General features: G+C 42.4%; 1 protein-coding gene across 3 annotated transcripts in view; it reads right to left on the reverse strand.

The window, feature by feature from the left end:
* MYL3 (myosin, light chain 3, alkali; ventricular, skeletal, slow) overlaps positions 1-16,483 on the reverse strand; it is a 34,688-nt gene extending 18,205 nt beyond the window's left edge. For all 3 annotated transcript variants that reach the window (NM_205159.2, XM_015281050.4, XM_015281049.4), the window contains exon 1: positions 16,274-16,483. In NM_205159.2, the coding sequence (NP_990490.2) occupies positions 16,274-16,399 (126 nt within the window). In that variant the 5' untranslated portion in view covers positions 16,400-16,483. The remainder of the gene's footprint in view (positions 1-16,273) is intronic.
* Between the last annotated feature and the right edge of the window lie 7,061 nt (positions 16,484-23,544).

The raw sequence follows: 23,544 nt of genomic DNA on the forward strand, positions 1-23,544 counted from the left end.
CCTACTAGGTAAGGAACTGCACCCCACTAAGTCTACAGGGCATGGATTCAGGAAAAATGTCCAGGTATATGGTGACTCAAATCAGCCTTACCTTTGGCACTGATACTCAGTGATGTTCACCTTCCCTTGCTCCCTTGTCTTCTGTAAATTCATTCAGGAGTTGAAGAGCGGAGGAGAAAAGAGAGAAGAGAAGAGAAGAGAAGAGAAGAGAAGAGAAGAGAAGAGAAGAGAAGAGAAGAGAAGAGAAGAGAAGAGAAGAGAAGAGAAGAGAAGAGAAGAGAAGAGAAGAGAAGAGAAGAGAAGAGAAGAGAAGAGAAGAGAAGAGAAGAGAAGAGAAGAGAAGAGAAGAGAAGAGAAGAGAAGAGAAGAGAAGAGAAGAGGAGAAATGTCCCAAATTGGAAGAGATCCATAAAGATCATCAAGTCCAAATCTGGCAAAGTAGCAGTGCACTTTTCAATCACTGTTCTTTTCCAATTCTGGCAGTAGCCTATAAATCAATAGGTCTCTTTTTTAGAACAGGGAGTGTGTTGCCACAGTTTTCCCGAGCACAAGGAGAAATTCCAGAGCCTTGACAAGAGAATGACACAGCTGTTCTGAAGAACGGAGACAACTTCTGGCAACAAGAAGCACCAGAAATATAAAATATTTTGTAAACTGACTGTTCTGCCTGTAGCTTCATAGTTTTGGATTCTCCAACAATTTACTGATGGCTGGCTTCCCTCCTTCTCTGCAGCCCCCCTTTACCAGCCTCACCAGCAGATGTTTGTTCAGATGTTTATAACTGTGGAAGAAATTATAAAACCTCAAAAACACACTGTGTTAAATTCTGGAGAGGAGCCTTGGGTGTAAGGAAGATGAGACATTCCCTGTACTGTCTGCTCTTGGGTTGAGACAGCAGCCCCTGTGTTGGGTGTTTGATGGGGAAGAGAAGATCCCCAAGAATGTGGATGTCATTGAAATATTTTCTGAAGCTTCAGACCTTCAAACCTTCTGGCAGTGGGAAAAAAGTTGATCTCCCAACCCAACATGCATAGAGACAGATGGACCCCACCATCCCACGCTGAAGTGTGGGTCAGCACTGCATTTGTGCCCCTTGCAGTCATATCATCATAAGATGAAAGGCCTCAAACAGGGCAGAGAGAAGCAGCCAGCAGATGATACATTTGGTAGATATGACATGCTGGCAAAAAGTCCAGGAAGAGTGAAAAACCTCTGTATTTAATTTTGTAAATATCTTTAGTAAGAAAAAAATTATTATCATTGCCATTATTGTTGCTTTTACTATTTCAACTTAAAGCCTTGCTCTTCGACTTCCATTTTCAAATCAAATATTCTTCTCTTGTAAATGCTGGTAGGTGTTTTCTTGTTCTTTTTTAATTCAAGAATAATTATACTGAAGTGGCATATTTCATATAAAATTGACTTAAAGAATCTCAGTCCTCCATACTAGATCACTCCAAACCCCACCAAAGCAATTCCTTTCAAACTGAACAAACCCATTTCAGGTTGCCAAATAAGAATTTCTGTGGTTTTTCTTCTGTCCCTGAATCCTCCTCCTGAAAATCCAAGCTGTTTTCTTCTTATATTTTAATTCCCCCACCAAGCCTGAAAACAACTACTCTTTTCTGGATTAATTTTCTTCTCAGATGACATGGTTGTGTAACCCTCTGGGCTGCTGACTGACACGCCAGTCATGCTTACGGTGAATGAGACCATGTGAGGCATTCACTTGGCCTCACTGACATGAACTTGATGGGTATCAGGCAAGATGTAGCAGAAGGGCGCCTAAGGCAAAGTCTGGATGCACCGGCGTCAGTTTTGGATGTGGTAGCTGAAACTCTTGCTCTTACTCAGCGAGGTCCCTCTGGAAACAAAATTCTTTGGCAAAGTACCTTCACCAACAGCACTGGCCACTGCAACCATCTGCCATGTTTTTCTTCCCCTGAGATATAGTCTGACAAGATTTTGCAGCCCAATGGTGCACTCAGAAAACCTTTTGTTTCTTGGGTAGAAAATGTTAAGGTTTCCCCAGATGTAGCCTGAAACCTCCCATACAAATGCTTCTGACCATAGGGCAACACACGATGGAAACGTCACTCTACATCAGGGTGTTTATTTTTCCCCATTGTTGGGGGGTCATCACCACCCCCAAACCTTTCCAGGGTTGGGATGGCACCAACCTCCAGCCCCTAGAAATGCAGTCCATCTCCATGCACTTGCAGCCCCTGGAAAGCCAAGCAACAGCTGGAGCCCTTTCAAATGTCATAACCCTTCACCTTGCAACTATCCTGAGACAAAAAAGAACAGGGCTAAGCCACCTGTGCCAGAGGGTCATTGTGACTGTGCGCTGACAGTGGGGAGAGCTCAGGTTTTGCTTCTCAAATCTGTCAGGAGTAGTGCACATAACGCTCCCAAAGCAACCACACAGTAACTCAGCCCCACATTCAAACGGGCCCAAACCAACCTTTAGCAAATCAATGAGAACAAACTAATCAGTCATTGGGATCCACTTGGCTTCAAGCTTGGAGTGGAGGGAGGTTGGTTTTCTTTCTTTTCTTTTCTTTTTTTTTTTTTTTTTTTCAATTATTTTCCTAAGGAGGACGTTATTCATTGTGAGCTGAAAATAATAATAATAATAATTATTATAATAATACAGTATCCTGATCTTGAAGTGAAACCACAGGTGTACTGGGTGTTCCTGCCTGTCTCCAGCACTGCCAGTGAGATCAAGACCCAAAAGCCAAGCTCCAGCTGGGGGCTGGTCAAGAGGATGGAAATACTGAATCCTGCCCTTCCATCAAATCCTGATTGAAAGAAAAAAGGAAGAAGGAGAAACCTTTTTCCTCTCCCTCTCACCATAAGTTGTTTTCCTTCCAATTCACTGCAGTCTGCTGGGATTCTTTACTTGATTTTGAGGTTTATTAGTCTATGCAGAAAGAAGTCAAATCTGAACTTTCTGACAGGCACGACTGGAGCTGATGCTTTAAGAATTTTGTTTTGCTTATTTCTCGGTTCACTTGCAGCAGTGTCAAGGTCCAAAACTTGATCACAATTAACAAGTTCTCTGAACTACAACTGTTTGCTTGAGGCTTTGCATCAGTTTCACTCAAAACTCATGAGATCTGCGTACATCACTCCCAAATGCCCTTTCAGACTCATTAAAGTCAACCCCTGCCTGCTGTCCTCCGTACGCAATGACGTTGGAAGCAGACTGAAGCAAGAGGCAGTGTTTATAAAGCACTGTCACCAAGCAGCATGGCACACGATGACAGTCCGTCTCCAGATAGAGGGGGGTGAGCTTGGGGCAGTTTATTTTTGCAGCCCTTAAATCAAAGAGAAAGAACATTTCTTGCCCCATATTGCTGCACCTATAAGTCAACACCAGCCACAGATTCTGAAAAGTTCTTTTCCTTACTGACATTTTTTTTCTCTCTTGTTTTTTTTCTCCCTAAGTATTCAGTGGTTATAGTCAGGCAGCTCTTAACCATAGCTGGGTTCTCTTTGAGCCTTTTTTTAATCTCCCTGCTCCCCGCTGCTGTTTTGTTAAGGGTGGGTGGTTCATTAACTGGTTTGTTTTTCTAAGGCTGTTTGCAGGAGCGGACTTCTCGCCGATCTTTCAGCCGTGTCTGCCCAGCAGTGGAGATGTTCTGTCACTTCCCAGAAAACACAATCGATGGATTGCTGCTGTTTCTATTCTGGGCTTTGGATGCACGCATTTGCTGGAGCAGAGCAGCTTTTGCAAAGTTGAAGTGGGTCTCAGAGTTCAGATCTCGGGAAGGGGCAGTGGCCCCCAAAGTGTCCAAACAAGCATCTCACATGGGTATGGTATGTGTGTAAGAATTGCACAAGGACATACATGGGTGTAAAGATTGGCTCTTCCACATCAATGTTTGCATACATGTGCACGTTGATTTATCTGTAAATATGAATACACATAGGGAAATCTACACGCACTAATCTTTCCTAACTACATCTGTGCACATGTTTAGTATGTATATGTATGTACATATATACATATACACTATATATGCATAGCATGTGTATATGCATATATATACCTATATTATATTACATATATGGAGAGAGAATGTACAACTCACTTTCACGACCATACACACACATTAACCCCCAAGACAGCCAGAGAAACTAGAAGTGAGAGTTGAACATTTCTAAGGGACCACTATAAATCTGCACTGATTCTTTCAAACCCAGAGGCAAGGATCTCCCTTGGCATGCTCTGTTTCAATTGTGCTTAAAAAGAACGTCCTCAAGCTCTCAGCTGGTAGAAGCCAATACAAATCTTTCACGAAGTAGAACCCAGGTATTGATTTGGGATGAATCAGTGTGGAGGGTATGGCTAGCTGGAGGGGACTATGCTGATTGACCTCACTGGGAATCAACCCATAGTGGGAACAGCATTCACAAGCAAAAGCCACTAAAGCTCTTCAAAACCCTGTATTATGGGCAATAAATCCCGTTCCCAGCTATGGCAGGGGTTCTGGGAAGCAGCTATCTCATCAAAGGGAGCTGGGCTGGAAGCTGACCGCACACCCTCAGCACAGCACGATGCTTTCAGTTCAAATTTAGTTGAGTCTCTCTTCTCCGTATCTGCTTTTTTAGGATTCAGGCTGCAGATAGGATGAGGGAAGGAACAATGCCATATAAGATGAATGCATATAGTGAGATGTGAAATTAAATTCAAGAAGGAAATTTTCTTAGAAGGAAAAAAAAAAAAATCTGGAGATTATATTGGCATCACCCTTCTACTAATATTACATCCATTTTCTTTCCCATATTTCTTTCCACTTCTTTACACTGCCAGCATATGATAATTTTATACATATAGATTTATAATGAAATATTGTTAGGAAATATGCTTTGAAATTGCTTTGTTATTCCTGCTTTTATTAATACCTGAGCTTTAACCAATCCTTTTGCCACTTGGAAACCTTACAACTTACTCTAAGCAAACAAGTTAATCCATGGGCTGGGGGAGGAAGGAGGAAGGATGTGGAGGAGCTCACTATGAGTCTAACACCAAAAAGCTCCATAGTTTGAAGCTATTCAGAACCACTACAGCTTTAGGAGGGGCTGGAATGCTTTGGGACCCAATCTGCCAGTGTGTGTGCAGTGTGTTGGCAGGTCTCTCGGGCTGAAGCCCCATGCATGGAGAAGTAGCATTTCTTATTCTTCTGATTTTGGTGCAGAGTTAACTGGTTCCCCTACTTTGGGCCAGCCCAGATCAGCTACCCAACACACGCCTCTGCCTGAGAATTGGTGTATCATAGAATCACAGAATCATCAGGGTTGGAAAAGACCACTAAAGTCACCATGTCCAAACCCAACCCGCTCAAACATGCCCAGTGAACACGTCCCTCAGTGCCACATCTCAACAGTTCTGGAACAACTCCAGCAATGGTGACTCCACCACCTCTCAGGACAGCCTGTACCAGTGCATTACCACTATTTCTGAGAAGAAATATTTCTGAATAGCAAACTGGAACCTCCTCTGGGATTCATTCTGCCTTATTCTACTGCCATGGGAAACTGCTCTGCAGTAGCTTTTAGGTATTTATGGCAGCTTCACTCTTCTGACACCTTCAAACCCTTCACAAAAGTCCAGCTTGGAGCTATAATTATCACTATCTGCATTTTGTTGCAGGAGCATGCAAGCTCTTCACTCAAGTTAACTGCTCCCAAGATCACCACTGCAACGTACACTTTGAGAATCGTGGGGTCACCGCCTGCCCCTGGGAAGGGGTGGAGTGTGTGACCAAGAGCAAAGCAGCAAATCATCACCCCGGCACATAGTCACGTCCCCAGCCCAGCTCATGACGTGTGTTGCCCTACTCCCAGCAGGAGACACGCACTAATGATGTTTTCCATCCTCTCAGCACCAGGGCAAAGTCCACCCGGACACGTCTTCCCAAAAGCTAACGTCTCTGCAAAGTTCCTAACCCGAAGCTTCTGTTTCTATTAGGAGCCACTCTCCTCCCTTCTCCAAGTCAGGATTTAGCTAGTTTACGAGAGAAAGAAGTAATTTGTCTCTACAGCCCAGCTTTCCAGCAACTTGGGAAAAGTTAGCACTTTGGCCAGAGCCTTTTGCATGCTCTGAGCTGTGCATTTAATTTAAATTTAATAGTTATTGCACGTTACACAAATGGAGATTAAAACCATATTGATTGAGGTTTAGCAGCTATGCGAAAAATGCAGATCTTATTACAGAGCTGCTCCTTATCCAGACTGTGCTGTTAATAACACATCCAGGGGCAGATTGGGGAGGAAAAGGAGCACAGAGCAGAAAGGAAGGCTAGGAGGCACAGTCAGGAAGGAAAACAATCGGGCTGCGGGGTCGGGTGGCCATCGCTCTGTTCCCAGCGTGGGCCAACACACCTGTAGCATGAGATCTGCACAGCTACAGACATGCAAACAAGTCTGCAGGGGCCCCATCCACACCATGTGCTGGAGAAGCAGGTGAGCAAACTGGCTGAGATCTCAGAAGATAAATTTCTGCGGCAGGATATGTTGCCATGAGGGCTTTCTAGGTCAGGACCTGCTGCAGAGACACTTGAAAAACCCAGAAACTGTCCAAAAAAGGGCTTATTTACTATTCTCTCAACCCATCTTTTCAAGAAGCTGTAAAGTTCATTCGGTGACACAGTAGAAATCAACAACCCTTGTGTCCTAGATGGTCTGAGATAATGACTGCAAAGAGAAAACGAACCAGAAAAATAATAGCTGCATCCCAACAGCCCTGCTGAGGTCAGTGAGAATCCTTTCCAACCAGTGCTCCAATTTGCACAACTCCAAGGGCCATTTGCATGCCTTGCACAGATGTGAAAAGCATAGTGGGAAATAATGCAGAGAGATGGGGGCAGACAAATAAACGATGTGAAGCGTGCAGGGGCACAAGGGGAAATGCAGAGTGTGGTGGGAAAAACAATCTCTATGCATTCTTGCACAAAAGTTGTCTTTAAATTTAAGTCTAACTACAAAGACCATCTCCATACCATGAGCGACCCACCAAAGCCATGTGCAGAAAATCTATTTGCAGTCTATACACATAACTCTGAGTTATTTCAAATATTGGGGGGGGAAAAAAAAAAAAGCTTATGAAATTTGAAATGTTTTCATCTGGACATCCCTCAGCCCAGGCTGAGCTGTTTACATGTTGGACTTTGCACATCCCTGTGCCACAGGCATCAGACACTGCAGAAAGGTTATCGTTTGGCAGCTGCACAACAAAGACTTGGAAGAGGAAACCAATCAGGGAAAAAAAAAAAAAAAAAAAATATATATATATATATATATATATATTTAATCATGCTACTATGTATTTTAGAGTGCCAGTGAGCAATTTCCTGATTTTAGGGGGAGAAAAAGTCTTTTTCATGATGAACGAAAACAGGTTTGGGTTTTGTGTTTTACTTGATGACAGTTTTAGTTGGAAGTGGATGAGAAAGATTATCCCAGATTGGTCAAAATGTTCCCTTTTGCCCAAACTGTAGTAATTTCAATCATTAAAGATCTCTGGGTATTTTTTTATATAGAAGAATGAGAGAACTCTCCGAAATTAGAACCTGCTTCAGAAGCTGAAGCTGGTAATTTTCATTATCCTTTTCAGATTTTCTGAAAACCCTTTGCAAAAATCTGTGTGTGTTTGCAAAACACTCCAGTGCCACCAAGCTGCACTTGCCAAATCTCCTAGAAAAGCATTTTTACGAGAAACATCGCCCAGCTCTGAGAACAAGACAGATACACAGAGATAGCCAGACTTTTGCTGGCCCAGAAAATCCATCTGGAAAGCACTTTCAATTTCCAGAGCTGTTTGGTTTTGGCCCTGAGAATGAGTGGAATATACTACAAAGAATCCCTTTTGCTGCATTTGAATGCACATTCGCTCAATGTCTTTCTATTTCTACCCCATTCTAGCTTGAGACAGCATTGTGCTAGCAGCTGGTAGGGAATGTCTCCTTTTTGCAGTCTGATTGACCAAAAGATACTAATTATGATAATTATCCTCTGTTTCACTCCAGAGGAATCAAGGCAAAAGCAGATATTGGATGAACAAGTCATAGTTATAGAATCATAGAATCATTAAGGCTGGAAAAGACCACTAAGATCATCCGATCCTACCATCAACCCATCACCCAACCATCAACCCATCACATGGGTCAGCCATGGTCTACAGAAAAACAAGAAGGTCAACCAAGTCTCTCTCCTCAAAACCACTACCCCTCTGAACTTGTTGGTCTCTTTCTCCACCTGATCTAATTCCCTTCTCTTTGTTTTCCCATTGCATGCCATTGCACAGTCCTGCATCCTCGCCTACATTTCCCCTTTATAAAAGTTTTCCCAGTCCCAGCAACTGGAGTCATCCCACACCCTGCATCCAATGTCACATTTCACCAGGTCAGGGCCATAAATTGTTTCCTAACCTTGAAATACCCTTTACCCTTTCAGACACTGATGCACTTCTGTAGAACAAGCTGCCAAATTCATGTCAGCCCAGACCAGCTGCTCCAAAGGGAAGGACAGGAGGGAGAAAGGTGCTCTCTCTGCTATTAAAAACTGCCCCAAAGCAGCCAGCCTGGCTGAGCACGTCCCATGCTTTCAGAGTGACACAGACTGTGATAAATAAAGAGAATAAGAGAGCAGAGCTGTCTTTAGAAGTGTGCTATGGCAGTATGACATTCTAGCTATGCTTACCCCTGGGGTCCATCCAGGAATGCTGAAGTAATTTCCTAATGGAACATTATAAATATGAATGTTATAAGTAGATTTTGTAGAATCATAGAATTGCTCAGGTTGGAAAAGACCTCTCAGGTCACCAAGTCCAAGCCCAACCCAGCCCCACCATGCCCACTGACCATGTCCCTCAGTGCTACATCTCCACATTCCTTGAACACCTCCAGGGATGGTGACTCCACCATGTCCCTGGCAGCCTATGCCAAAGCACTGCCACTCTATCTGAAAAAAAAAATCAATTATTTAATATCCAACACCAAGACAGGACACCTCGGCCACCAATTCTTGAGAAAAAAAACCTTTGGTAGCTGCAACCAACAGACCCTCACAGCTGAAGTTCAGGAAAGGGGACAAAGACTGTGCTGACAGTCCTGAAAGCATCCTTTGATTGAGCTTCATCTCCTTGCACATGATCGTGTGTACAATGTGCAAGATCACACCTTTGAGCTTCCCTCTACACAGCAGGATCAGGACAGAGTGGGAGAAAGCACCATTTATTAAGGGAAGTGCTCTGCCATGGATCTCAGATGTCCCACATTTGGAGAGGGACCTCTCCAGGAGGATGATCCCCTTCCAGTTCCCACCTGAAAGAACTGGTGCCCAACGTAAGCTGCAATCCTCAGCTCAGATCTTTCCTAGGAGGGACCGTTGGCCACTGAGGTTTGATTCCCCGCAGTTTCTTGGGGATGGTGAATGGGAAGGATGTGGGATTTTCTTTCAGACATGATAAAAATAGCTCAAATTTGGGATCTTGAGGATCTGTTCTCTTTCACGGGCAGTCCAGAGACAAGAATTTGGAGTAGGTCCAACATTTCTTCTAGACTAGTGCCATGGGCACTAACATTCAGCAGCCAATGCCTGTATCATGGAAAAATCCCCAAACTAGTAGAAACTCGTATCTTTTGAGCCATATGGTGTTATACACACCACACAGTTTTACTGGCTTGCATCCAGGTACAGCTCAGCTCTGGCAGTGCTCTATTGGTGAGTACTTAATGTTTGCAGTTTTTGTAAGCTGGAGCATGAAAAGAAGCGGGTAGGGCTCTTCAGCTGCAACCAGACCACAGCTTAAGTGTCCCTGCAATTCAATGGGCTCTCTTCTCTACCACCACCTTATTTGATCCACCTAAGACTCTCATCTTAGGGCGAAATGAATGAACTTTTGAAAGTACTTGTTTATCTTTACTGGGAGCCTGAAGATACTTGCTGAGTCTCATATATCTAACCTGTAAGTGACTGAAACATGGCAAGTGAATTTTCTTTTTCCATTTTTCTTTTTATTTTTCTTTCCTCCCTCCCTCCTTTCCTTCCTTCCTTCCTTCCTTCCTTCCTTCCTTCCTTCCTTCCTTCCTTCCTTCCTTCCTTCCTTCCTTCCTTCCTTCCTTCCTTCCTTCCTTCCTTCCTTCCTTCCTTCCTTCCTTCCTTCCCTCCTTCCTTCCTTCCTCCCCCCCTCCCTCCCATCCATCCATCCATCCATCCATCCATCCATCCATCCATCCACCCACCCACCCACCCACCTAAAATCCCCCTCTGGAGTTAGAGGAATTCAGAAATCTGCATCTGGAGATACCGTGCCATATCAGTGCAATTTTTGAGCACTAAGAGGCATTTGCAACACACTAAATTAAAAATAAATCATGATAAACTTACTGAAGTTGTCACACCTTGTAGGAGCAACAGCTCACAGTGAGAATGGTGAGTCAGAGGCAAATCCCATAAAAACTCAAAAGTAAAAAATTCTCTCTGACTTCCATGAGTTTGCAATGGGGTCCTTTGTCTTTACTAAACTTTCAGTCGTTTTTGCCTGGGGCCTCTTCAAGACTCACTGCTCAGATTTCCCTGTGCTTTCAAGCACAGGAAGAAACCGCTGGGAGTGGAAGAGGCCCAGCATGGACTAAGTTTAGCCTGGCAGGTGGCTGCCCACTTCAGAAACTTCCAAATATGCGAGCACAGGAGGGAAATTGCTTTCTAAAAGTGTTTCTACTGAGATGCACTGTGGGCCAATAACAACAGTGGTGATGACAATGGGAACATGTAACACCTGTGAGGAATGAAACCAAGAGGAAACATAGGTTGGAGAGAGAGAAAGATGAGAGGGTGTTGGGTGGTTGAACCCATGTGGTGGCCAAGTACAGCTGACTTGAAGTCTGATCTTGGAGGCTCCAGCATATATGTGTAAAGAGTTCCCAATGTATTCTCCAGGAAGACTTCCAAATTCTCACTGTCTTTTAACACTCTGGATGGTTGTAAAGTGGGCAAAAGACCTGCATCTCCACCATGTCTTACTGAAACACAGCATTATTTATTATTTCAAGCTGGATGTGGTGCAGATACAATGCAAGGAGTATCCAGACAGACTTTCTTCTGAATTAGGCATGTTCTTAATAATTGGATGCCTTCACTATATCTTGGGGCATCATCTACTCAGACTAGTAGAAATCATCCCACAGAGGTGTTGAATATTAGGAAAAAATTCTGCTCTGAAAGAGTGGTGATGCAGTGGCACAGGCTGCCCAGGAAGGTGGTGGAGTCACCATCCAAGGAGGTGGTTAGGAGCCATGGAGATGGGGCACTGAGGGATGTGGTCAGTGGGCATGGTGGGGACAGCTTTGTGCCACATTCTATCTGACAAGCTGTTGACATAACTCTCCTGGTATAAATCAAGGTTAGAGTGAACTGATGAATGGTGTCAAAGAATGCTTCCCACTTCTGTTTCCTCTGCACCAGAGGGAAGGGGTTCATCATTATGCTGAGATTGGAATCATATCTGTCCCAACAAATGAGGCAGGAAAAGTCATCTCTTTCCTATGCAAGTCTTGTTGTATCATGTTTTCCAAGGGTCTGTGTTGCAAAGGACCCTGCACTCCTGCCACTGTCTACAAACTCACCCTCTGCTGAAACCCAAAAACCCAAATAAATGCGCACCCCTGTGGCCTCACACTGCTTCCATCACACATACAGACAAAATACTTGCCATCACTCATACTTACATTCAGACATTCTTTACTCCCATGGACTGAATTTATTTAATAATAACATTTTTATGTCTTTTTTTTTTCTTCCTCATGCACAGTAGTAAAACACAAGTAGCTTCTGCTCTTTCTTTTAATTTCTCTCATCTCAAAGCACTTCTCACACTTATGTCCACTGTTAAGTCATACATTTCTCCCACATTCAAGCTACCCTGAAATACAGTCAATACAGTTACTTCAGCCCAAAACAAATTCCTCAGCTAACTGTTCTCTGACAATCTCACCTAGCAGTGCATCCATTGCTGAAGCGAGATGTGTCTGCCTGTTTCCCCTGTGGGAAGCCCTTTCATCTCTCCATGCAGAAAAAGCTTTTATTTTTGAGGGTTCCTGCAGATGTTGTGAAGCCCCCAGGACTTCTCAAGGAGAACAGGTTTCACAGGGCCCCAAGATCACAGTGCTCCACAAAAATAAGTTCTTTTTTTTCCCCCAGGCACCAAAATCAGTGCATGCTGCTATGATAAGCACATCAAGTACTGGCACAGGAAAATGTGATTATTAGGGATAATTGCATATGGCAAGCTGTGTCCCTTCCAGGTCCCCACATAGACCAGCTGTGTCTGCATGATTTTTTTGTACCCAGGACATTGTGTACACGTCAACCTCTGCTAATTTTAGCAGCTGAAATGTTGGCACCTAAATACCTGCCTCATCCCCTCCTTCATGAACTGCCATCTCCATGGGCTGACTCAATCCATCCCAATATAGGTGTCAAGGATCAACACAAAGAACAACCTTCCAGAGAGCTTTTCTCTGCTGGTTGTCAATGATCTGTTTAGGGTCAATGATCCACTTTCTAATGGTCATTCCCCTTTTCTGTGTCACTGAAAGATGACTCCTGTTTTGCATCAGTCTTATTATTTTTCAGGAAAGAGGAATTTATTTCTGGCAATAAGAAGTCCCCCTTCTGCTAAAAGAGAGCTTTCAGATGGGAATGAAGAATATATGGAAAGGACAGCCTTCTTGCTACACAATCTCCAAAGGAAAATCTGTTCTCCAAACTAAGTTTATGGAAACTGAAATACTTTATTAAAAAAGCATAAGCAGCCAAACTCTTTCAGAGAAACAAACAGATAAAAGAAAAAAGTACATAAAGCCAAAAACAACCATCCATCCAACCAACCAACCAACCAAATAAAACCTCTTTTCTCTGACTTTCAGGCAACATTAAACTGCACACAATCTACGTCATAAAATTTAACTTTGGAGTCCAATCCAATAGGGCCATATAAGTATAGAAGTTAAAGTCTTCACAGTACAACTCTGGAATATTTCTGCGTACTTAAAAGGATGTAAGTCACATTTAGGATGACTGAGATGCCAGTTCAGCCCTGATCTTGACCAAGAAGCAGTAAGAAAAATGGCAGGAAAACTTCTATGACTCTGGATTGCAGAATCATGTTGATGGATGATTATCATGGCCGTGTATTGTAACAGAAAAGAAGAAGTAATGAGAATTATTTTTCCTTCCACAGAAACATTGTAGTTTTGAGACTTTTTACTCTGTGAAAAGAAATTCCAGAAATACAATAGTACAATACATTCTGAGTAACGGATTTTGATAATGTGAGATGCTCCAATTAAAGCACACATTTTGATCATTTTCAACACTTAATTTGATACAAGTTTGGTTCTTGTGGCTACAGATTATCTTATGCATGAAGCATAACAAAAAAAGAAGAACCAGTTTCACCCTGGAACGCAGAAATGAGACGTTTGGAGATTTTCAGAACTCGTTAAAGCATTTTTTCAAATGTTGTACAATGGTCTAGGGAGGTATTCTGATCTACACCAGATGGCCCGAGCTCCACCAGAGCTAGGTTTATGGAACAGGAAGCAGTATATTTGCCAGACCCAGCCCTTGCGTGCGAACAGCTTCAATTTTAACAAAAAGTATTTTTGATTATAAACACTTAATTGAAAAATTCCCAGGAAAATACCTCTAGGGAGCATCATCTCCCATTGCTGTGAGTACTGGGAAACAAACTACCCTAGACCCAAATAGTTTGTCTGTCAATGCTTTCCCTATGTCATGTATAGCAGATAATGGGATACTCTCCGCAAAGATGAAGAGATATTATCAGGGGGTTTACTCATTTTTTAGAGACTCAGTACATGTTTTTTAGTACTTTAAAAACCATTAGAAGAGTTCATAACTTCAAATTGCACTGAAGGGAGAAATAATAATCTGGATGGGTAAGTGTATAGGATGAGTAGTTTCAAAAAAATGCAGACATGAATCGATTTCAAATCCTGCTTGGCTGAAAATGCGTTTGATGACTTTTCAGTCATTGTGACTACAAAGATACGTGTCTGTTTCTTTGAGTGACGCTACTTTATTATTATTATTATTGCAGCTCAACTTTATACTGGACTTAGGTGCCCTTCATACCACAGTGTCATAGTATCCTAGCTGAATATTACCATAATGTCATGGAATCCTGACTGTAGGTATGAACGCCCTCTAAAAGAAGTTATTGCAGTTTCCCCCCCTCCCCCCCCCCACCTTCCTTTATAATGCAGGAATGTTAAATACGGAGGCAGCAACAGAGATATATGGATACCTCCATGTACTGCTTGCCCAAGGTCACAGCAAAGTCCTGCTCACAGCACTGCTGCCATGACTCTAACATTGCCCAAAACTCAATTCCTAGTAGTGAGAATTTTTCTGAATTTAGGTTGTTTGTGGGTTTTTTTGTTTGTTTTTTGTTTTTTTTTTCCCACCAGTATTTAAACTGAAAGGTTTGCAAGGTTGTTATGATTTAAGGCAGAAAACCCACTGGTCAGCATTCCCAGCTATAGGAGATAGCACAGTTACAACAGCCCACAGTTCATGAGCCACCCATGAGACTTTCTGTGGGGTCCTCAGCAGTGAAGAGACACATGATGGGCTCCCAGAGATATTTATCCCTCACCTTAGCCGTGAACTGGTCTATGGATAGCAGTGGGGCTCTGTGATCTCTTTTCTTTGTCATTATCTAGTCTTGTCTTGTCTCTCCTGGCTCACCATAAGCACAGGCGATCACTAGATCTCCCATGTTATTGGTCTCCCTCATAAACAGGAGGGGGAATGGCTGTTTGCAAGGCTGGATAGTGATATGACAAGGGGAAATGGTTTTAAACTGAGACAGGGGAGGTTTAGGTTAGATGTTGGGAGGAAATTTTTCACTCAGAGGGTGACTACACACTGGAACAGGTTGCCCAAGGAGGCTGTGGATGCCCCATCCCTGGAGGCATTCAAGGCCAGGCTGGATGTGGCTCTGGGCAGCCTGGTCTGGTGGTTGGCGACCCTGCGCATAGCAGGGGGGTTGACGTTAGGTGATCATCTAGTTATTTTCAGAATTTTCTTTGCCTATTTCATTTCTATAAATCAAAATGCCCTTTTTGACACTTCGTTTCATGATTATTTCTGAAGGAATGTGGGTTTTTTTGTTTCTTTGTTTTTTTTTGTTTTTGTTTTTTTCCCCATCACTCTTTGAGGGAAATTTCTTTTACAAAAATAGTGACACTGACTTACCTGCTGAAAATACTGTTATCATGGTTAAAAGCATCTGAATGGAAAACAGATCTCCAGCTTCATTTCACTGGAATTCCCTACTTCACAGCTTCATAACCTGCAGCATTTCCTAAATGTTGGTAGTTCCCCAACAAAGGGGTGGTTTACTGCAAGGACAATGATGACGTTTGTCAGGCAGCTGAGAGATTTATACAGACAAGACTGGTGGCACAAATTCTCTCAAAACCTGTTTCAGAAATGCCATTAATTTTGTCTCAACACACATGAGCAAGACTTCAACAATCCCAACTGAGATCAGCAGAGATTGCTCTAAGGAGAGAGAGAAAGCAGTCACATGTCCTGTTGGGGATCACTGGGACGGACCCCAAAAATAGCAGATCATTCAGGCAACCTTTTCTTTTTGATGGAGTTTCTCTCTGCCTTCCAAAATACACACACACACACAGACACAGAGTTTCTTTGTTATCCAGTTGGGCTTTTCTGGAAAACTGCAGGATTTGCTGCTGGCTCACTCTAAGGAAGTTCCACACTGGTGATGTCTACCATGGTGCGTTGCAGGAGGACAGCAATGAGTCCACTGAATGATCTAAGCCCTCCCCAAGTGGCCTTGGCTACTGACTAATCATTGCCAAGTCCTGAGTACTGTCTATCTTTCTTGGCATCTTCCTATAATATTCCCTACAGAGGAGCTTTAAGGCCCATTAAGGTCAGTGAAACTTCCAAGCAGCTAAATTTGCTACTTTGGTTATTAAAAGGGTCAGACAGGTCTGGACATCGTTAGATCAAACAAGATTCAGCTTTTAGCTTCTCTATTTAGCAGCTTCCTCAATGAATTTGTATCGACTCCACCTGTGGCAATCATCTTTTCTGCTCACTTTTTGCCCAAAACCAAATACCATGTCAACACCAGAACCACCACCAATCCAAGTCCCACCAGCCCTGGTTGCTTCCTCCCCTTACCGTGTTGAAAGATACATACTTTGATAGAAGCTGGGTTAAATTCAACTTCTTTTTTGGGCTCTGGTTCTGCTGGCTTAGGTGCTGGTTTGGGTTCTTCCTTCTTGGGTTCAGGCGCCTTCTTAGGTTCAGGCTTCTTTGGAGGCATGGTGCTTGCTGGTGGGCTGCTTTTGGAAAGAAGGGCACAGACAGGCAAGAGGTGGCTGCTGCAGGAAAAGTCACCAGTGCACTCAGGTCTTTATCCCTGTCCAGTCTCTTGAAGTCACAGTGTGTCACTCTCAGACCTGTCACATGCCAGAGCTTACAATGGGGCCACTGCTATAAAAGGACAAGACACTTGCATGGCTATTTTAAAGCCATCCGATACGGCATTGTTATGAATTAGCACTTAAATGGAAGAAGGGATTGGGGGTTTTAGGGCTAGCTGGCACCGGCACAAGCATTTTTAGTGCGGGTGTGCACGTGTGTACATGTGCACTGAGGAGGTTGGGTTACAGCCCAGGTCCCAGCGATGGGTTTTATCCTCCCAAGGCTCTGCTGACACCTTCCCAGCTCACCTGCTGCAGACTGTCTCTCTTTCAGGCTGGATGGCACCCCTGGCCTTTGTTGTGACACGGCCTGTTGAATGGCTAGCACTGGCTTATATTTAGAAATGAGGATGGAGAGGTATGGGAGGTCAACTGTCATTATAACAGCTGGTGCAGGGAAGAATTCATATCCCAGATCATATAATGCTCTTTTCCTGGGAAGGAGAAAAGAATGAGTATTGCTCACAGCAGAGTGCATCTACCAAGCAGGAATATGTACATACGCATGCACACACACTCTGAGATAGCATTGGGTGTCTGTAAGTACAGCCTCATGGCTGAGATTTTCCAGACTATTTTAAGGACTTGAATGCCAAATTCCCATTAAAATAACTAAGATAAGGGTATCTCTTCAAAGCTTTTTTTCTAATCTCAGCATTACTTTGATTTAAATAACCACTTCAAAGCCAAATAGCGTTAACAATTTTCAGATTTGTATTTACTTACATTATTTTTCTAAATTAAGAGTTCATGCTTATAGAATTCATTTCACGGTCATTTCCGTATTGCACAAACTTTTCTTTCTTAGCCCCAAAATAAGACAGCTACCTTCCAAATTGCAAATGTATTTGAAATGGGGATGTATGCTGGTGTTTCAAACAAGTATCTGTTGAATTATATATCTCTTTTACTGAGTTTCTGTGCCATCTTTATAATCTACCATTCAAACCCTTTGGAGATCTATTCCGACAGTGAGCTTGAAACCCCAGTGCCTGCCTATCTGCATTCCTCATTTCTGTGAATGGATTTGCTTGGGCTTCATCCATCCAAGCTGCCCCCAGATCCTTGTACATAGAATCATTAAGGTTGGAAAAGAGCTGTAAGATCACCAAGTCCAACCCCAGCCCATCCCCACCATGCCCACTGACCATGTTCCTCAGTACCACATCTCCATGGTTCTTGAGCACCTCCAGGGACAGTGACTCCATCACTTTCCTGGGCAGCCTGTGCCATTGCATCACCACTCTTTCAGAGCAGAAGGTCTTCCTAATATCCAACCTGAACCTCCCCTGGCACAACTTACGGACATTACTTCTCTCTGCATTGAACTGAATAATATCTGGAGGACAGTACATGCTTTCCTCGGGAAGAAACACCAGGGAAGAGCTTCACTGGGTTCCCCCACTACAGATTTCTTTCTTGACATGGCAGCAGGCAGCACAGACCCAGGAAATTCTGGGTTCTACTAATTCAAACCTCCAGGGCAACAGCTTGGGATCTTGTCATAATAATAGTAAAGAAGATCCAGAAAAGTGCCTGAAAGTATCACCATGGTTGGATCCTCAGCTGAAGCTTGTAAAATTAAGGCGTTGTATAGTCCAGTAGGACTTATATAGGACCTATAGGTCCTATAGGACTATAGGAATTACTTGAATATGTTTGGTATACATTCATGATAAAATGATTTAAAGGACATGGTTTAGTGGGGAAATATTGGTGGTAGGTGGATGGTGGGTCTGAATGACTGGATGGTCTTTCCAACCTTGGTGATTCTATTATTCTGTGACAATATATTTGTGATACAGCTGTCTCAGCATTTCTCAGGAAAAAAAAGAAAAAAAGAAAAAGAAACATCCTTTGCACTTCTGTTAAAGTCAAAACAGCCGCAGCACCTTGCCCCTTACTATAAACAGCCTGTTCTCTTTGGAGTGGAGGTTTCTGGCAAGGCTCAGAAATCCCAGTTAAGTAGTTTGGATTTGCATTCACTGTTCGACCTGTCTGTTCCTCTTCGAGACCCAAAGTGTTTGCTGTCCAGGCTTTTGTTTTGCAAACAGGCCAATCAGTGACCTGAATGCCCTAACAGATAAGGGTATTTCTCTCACCATAAGACATCCCTTTCCTTCCTCGTGACAATGCAGCATAAATGGAAGGCAACAGCCTCATCTACGTGCTTTCTACAGATATGTATGCAAATATTTGTTTAAATATACAATGCTAAGGCAAAGCATGGAGATTTTATGAGTTTTAAGTACCTACAAACTTGGCTAAGCACTGCTGGGTGGAGGTGTTGGATCAGTTGTGCAGATTGAAGATACTCCAATGCCCTGCAAATCCATCTGTAAATCAAAGCAACTAATCTCGCCCTAAATTCCCCATTCATCTCTTCCATGAAGATCCCCAGAGTCCCAGCAGCTGCAAAAAAATCCTTGACCCAAAATTATTTTTCCTATTAATAGGATTTGAAGAGAGGGGAATGTGCTCTTCGGTTTTTCAGTCATGCTCACAACAGATGTTAGTGGCAGATCTCAGTGCCAGAAAGCAGTTTCAGAGTTGTCCTGGAGTCCAACAGAAGAGGCTGGGCTAGCTGTGAATTTTGTACAGTTCTCTTCATCGTTGGGATATGATAAGTTTCTCTTGAGAGATGGACTGGGATCATCTTCAAAGAGAACAGTTCTCATCAAGAAATTTCCCACAGAATAAGAAAAGAACTTTAGAACAAGGGGGAAAAAAAAGAATATAAATGAAAATGAGGTATTTGGGCCAAATTATGCATATTTTGAATATGGGAAAGCTGCCACATCACCTTATAGATTCTCTTGTCCGTGATAAGTCCATCCCTCTGGTCTTGCTACATTTACAGCAATTTGCCACACTCCTCCTCAAATCAAATGGAGGACACTGTACAGATGATGTTAATCTCTTCTTCCAGAGAAAAATTAGGACCTGAGAAAAGCTAACAATTTTCATGAAATATTCTTGTGGAATGTTAGAACTGAACTATTTAGGGCTAAACAGTATCAGCTTTCAGACATTTGGTTTCTCAACTTCCCTTCAACCTCATATAGGCTTTTTTTTTTTCTTTTTCCCCCAATTCAAAATAAAAATAAAATAAATCTTTGAGTTTAACCTTTAATTCTCTCTTGAAAAACAACTACTGATGGAAACCCTCCAGACATCTTTAAGTGAGAGCACGTCAAGGATGTTCTCTCTCCAACCAAAAGTGATTGTGCAACTTTTCCCAATAAGGAATGCTGTCCTTACAGATGTAGGATGGCCACAGCTTGAGTGTCTTCCCCAGAGAACCAACAATACGTGTTTTTAGAATATTTGCAACCAAAAAGATGATTTTTCTGCTTCTTCAGTCCCCAGCCCAGCAGATGTGTTGTCAGCTGTTGGACAAAGAAAGAAAGCTCTAAACCACATCTGCTCATATGCTACTCAACATCTGTACTCTAATACAAACAAGTTATAAACATTAAGTCAGATTGTTTCAAATGGTAATGATATTTTAAACATAGTTTTTTTGGTCGATTATAGAGCAGGACAGCTTTTGCACTTGTGCCTTAAGACTTGAGTAGTTAAAACAAGACAAGAAGATGCTGCAGAGTGGGTTGTGTCTGTATGGAGGGAGAAGGATGTAGTAGACAATAAAAGGGTGTGTATCCAATGGGAAGCTGATGCAAGCAAAGGTGGAAGAGGATGGAAATTAAGGTAAAATTAGATTGTTTCCCGAGATTACTGCTGCTGCTCCCACTTCGTGTTGGGTGAATCATCCAACCTATATTAATGCTGTTCCCAATAGGAACATCAGCTTGAGAGACAAGCAGATGCCTGCCTTTGGACCTACTCTTCAGCTGCTATAAATCAGTGAGTTTCACTGACTTCAAGGAAACTATGCTGATTTATACCAGCTGTGAATATGGACCAGAATAGTAGATTGTCTGGCAGTAACCATCATTTACTTTCTGACTCTAGGATCAGGAGAACACGTGTTTGCTGTTCATTTTAAAAAAGAAATAAAAAAGAGAGGAGAGGAGAGGAGAGGAGAGGAGAGGAGAGGAGAGGAGAGGAGAGGAGAGGAGAGGAGAGGAGAGGAGAGGAGAGGAGAGGAGAGGAGAGGAGAGGAGAGGAGAGGAGAGGAGAGGAGAGGAGAGGAGAAGAGAGATTTGTTGGAAAAATGGTATATAGTATATCTTGAGACAATCTGAGTACCGTAGGACATGGAGCAGAACCAAAGTGCTGTGTGCATTATACCTTCAGCAAAGGCCTGATGCAAAGCCTGTAAAAGGCTGCAAAAATCGACATCATCCTTCAGCTGTTTGTTGAATGGAAAAAAAAGCCAGCAGTCAATTAAAAGGCCAAATTAGCAGCTATTTTGCATGCATCTTGATCAGTCACTTTTTTAAGCTATAGCTATCTTTTCTTCAGATGATCACATAGTTTCTGTTAGAAACATTAGGGCACAGTGATGTCATTTAATTTTAGCACCAAATACATTCCTAGCTTTTAGATGAGCACCTTTTCTTCTTCAGAATGAGGAAATACTTCCAGATGGTGATTCTTTCCAACTTCTGTTCTTTAAAACAAGTAATATGAATGTCCTTCATGACTTGTCTATCTCTATGTACGTCAACAAAGGAAGTCACACCAGTTCAGAAGGGAAGCTTAGCTTTCAGATGTTTAAACTGAGGAAATTCCACATTTCCACTCTTACTATCCATTTCATTTCATTCACAGGGATATTGTGATTTTCAGTTTACTTCTGGTAAAGAAAAAAAATAATGCAGTCCTTAAAAGGGAATCTAAAGGGAATATGCTTACACCAGCCTCCATCCATCACAGACTTTTCTGCCTTTGTCTCAGGGACTAAACAGCCCATAGTTATTCTGAGAGCTTTGGATACCTATGGGCTATGAGCAATTCAACTGATGGTCTTCTCAAGGACAAAGTAAAATAATCAGCCTCAGAGACTGAGAGGTTGACAGCACGTTTCCACCCATATTCTGATCATTGGGTATTTAGCGGGCAAGTAAATTCTTCTTTCAGGGTGACCTTGCAGATCCTAGAGTGGATGATGAGGGCAGAAGAGGTAGATGAAAACTGAGTTATCCAGAAATTTCACCTGCCACAACCATTTCATCATTACTTTGGGTTTTTAACTTTACTAAACCTGTTATGAGGAGAATCAGATATAAACAACTGAATTCAGTGGAGCTGTGGCATTTTGCTCTCTTCCTTTCTGATCTTTCACCCTCTCTTTTTGGTACTGGATGAGATCAGCAGCTCATATGGCACTGCAACTATTTTTACTGCCTTTACTGTCTCCACTTGTACTGCAGTGTGGCTGCTGTAAATTTCAAAGCCAAGTGCTTCAAGTTGCTCCTAAACCACTACCAGAGACAGCTGCAAGGCAAGGGATGGGCAAAGGTGGATTTCTTCCTTTCTCCCATGCAGTGCTGTTTTCAGTGACACTGGCTGAAAAAACACCCCAGAGACCATTAAGATGAAGCTTCTAGAAACCTGAAATGCATTCATATGACCTATTAGGTCCTACATAGGACCTATAGTATTAGGGAAATGACCCCACTGAGTCTTGTTTTGAATAGAGAAGTACAGGGATTTATCCAGATTCACCACAATGTCTGAGAAAAGGACATCTCAGGAGACTTCTCTGAGCTTGTACTGGACACAGAAGATAATTCACCCTTCATCTGTAACATCTCAGTCCTCTCTGCACCTTTGTCCTACAGCAGAAGAACCACTGTGGCAGGTCATTTCTGATAGCTGGCCACTGTTACCCACCTCAAGTAATTAAGACTCATTCAAGCTCATTTAAAAAAAAAAAACAAAGAAACAAACAAACTCATCAGGGCCTGAAATTAACTGTTTGCTTGTAGGAGGACACCAAATGGTGGTACGTTATCATGAAAGCCAAGCTTGCTTCTGCACTGTGTCTACAAGTGACCTTTCCCTCCTTTCTCCTTCCCCCTAAATACACACAGCCTTTATTATTATTATTATTGATTAGGTTCCTACATTAAATCCCCACAGGTCTGTTCCAGCACTCTCAGAGTGACTGTGCCACTGATGCACATTAATTTTGCAGAGAGTTTTCTCTACCCCAGTCATTATCAATACCCAAACACAGACTCCATCAAAGGAAGTTTCCTGGATGTATGTAAGTATAGCAATTTGGTACATCTTTGAGAAGCTCTGAGCTTTTGTTGTCTCATGATGTGATGATATGAAGATGGAAATCCCACATCACAGGAAAGAGCCTTCAGCAAGCCAGGCCTCTGCTGGAACTTTCTATTTTCAACACCAAAAATAAATGTACTCAGCTTACCTCATTTCTATTTCCCATAGGCCAAACTCTGCTTAGAGATGAGTACTGTCAACTTCAAATGAACCATAAAGACTCATGATCAAGCCCTGCCACCCATTCTCCTATTTCTTTTTTTATTACAAGAATAACTTAAATCTGGGCCATAACCAAAAAAGGAAACTTTTGCAGCAACGATTAAAATATTTTACACCTTATAATCACTTTTGGTTATAATTTGAGTCACACGGTCTGTGATTTTTCGTTTGAGTCACAGATCTTGAGGCCCCAGCAGAAACCACAGTCCCAGACTTCTAGTTACCAATATGGAGAATGAAAGTTAGTAGAAATATTACATAAAATATATAAATAAAAATATAAAAGTTCGAAATATACCAGCATGACATGGGAGAAAAAGAAGGAATGTTATTCTATGGATTTATTTTAGTGGAAGGATAGACGATTTGGCCATGGTCAAACATCTGAGGCAGAACTAGAGTGTAAATATATTTCTTAAGCAGTTTCCATCCTTGAACGTACGTCCTGGAAATGCTTGCAGTTGCTGCAGAAAGCACAGAGCTTCTGTGATGGGGGACATAATCTTTCTCTTGTGCAGCAGCATGTTAAGAGTAAACAATTTCATTGGTGGCAATGCTCTTTTTC

Source organism: Gallus gallus, chromosome 2 (genome assembly GCF_016699485.2).
Source record: "Gallus gallus isolate bGalGal1 chromosome 2, bGalGal1.mat.broiler.GRCg7b, whole genome shotgun sequence".
NCBI classification, from domain to species: domain Eukaryota; kingdom Metazoa; phylum Chordata; class Aves; order Galliformes; family Phasianidae; genus Gallus; species Gallus gallus.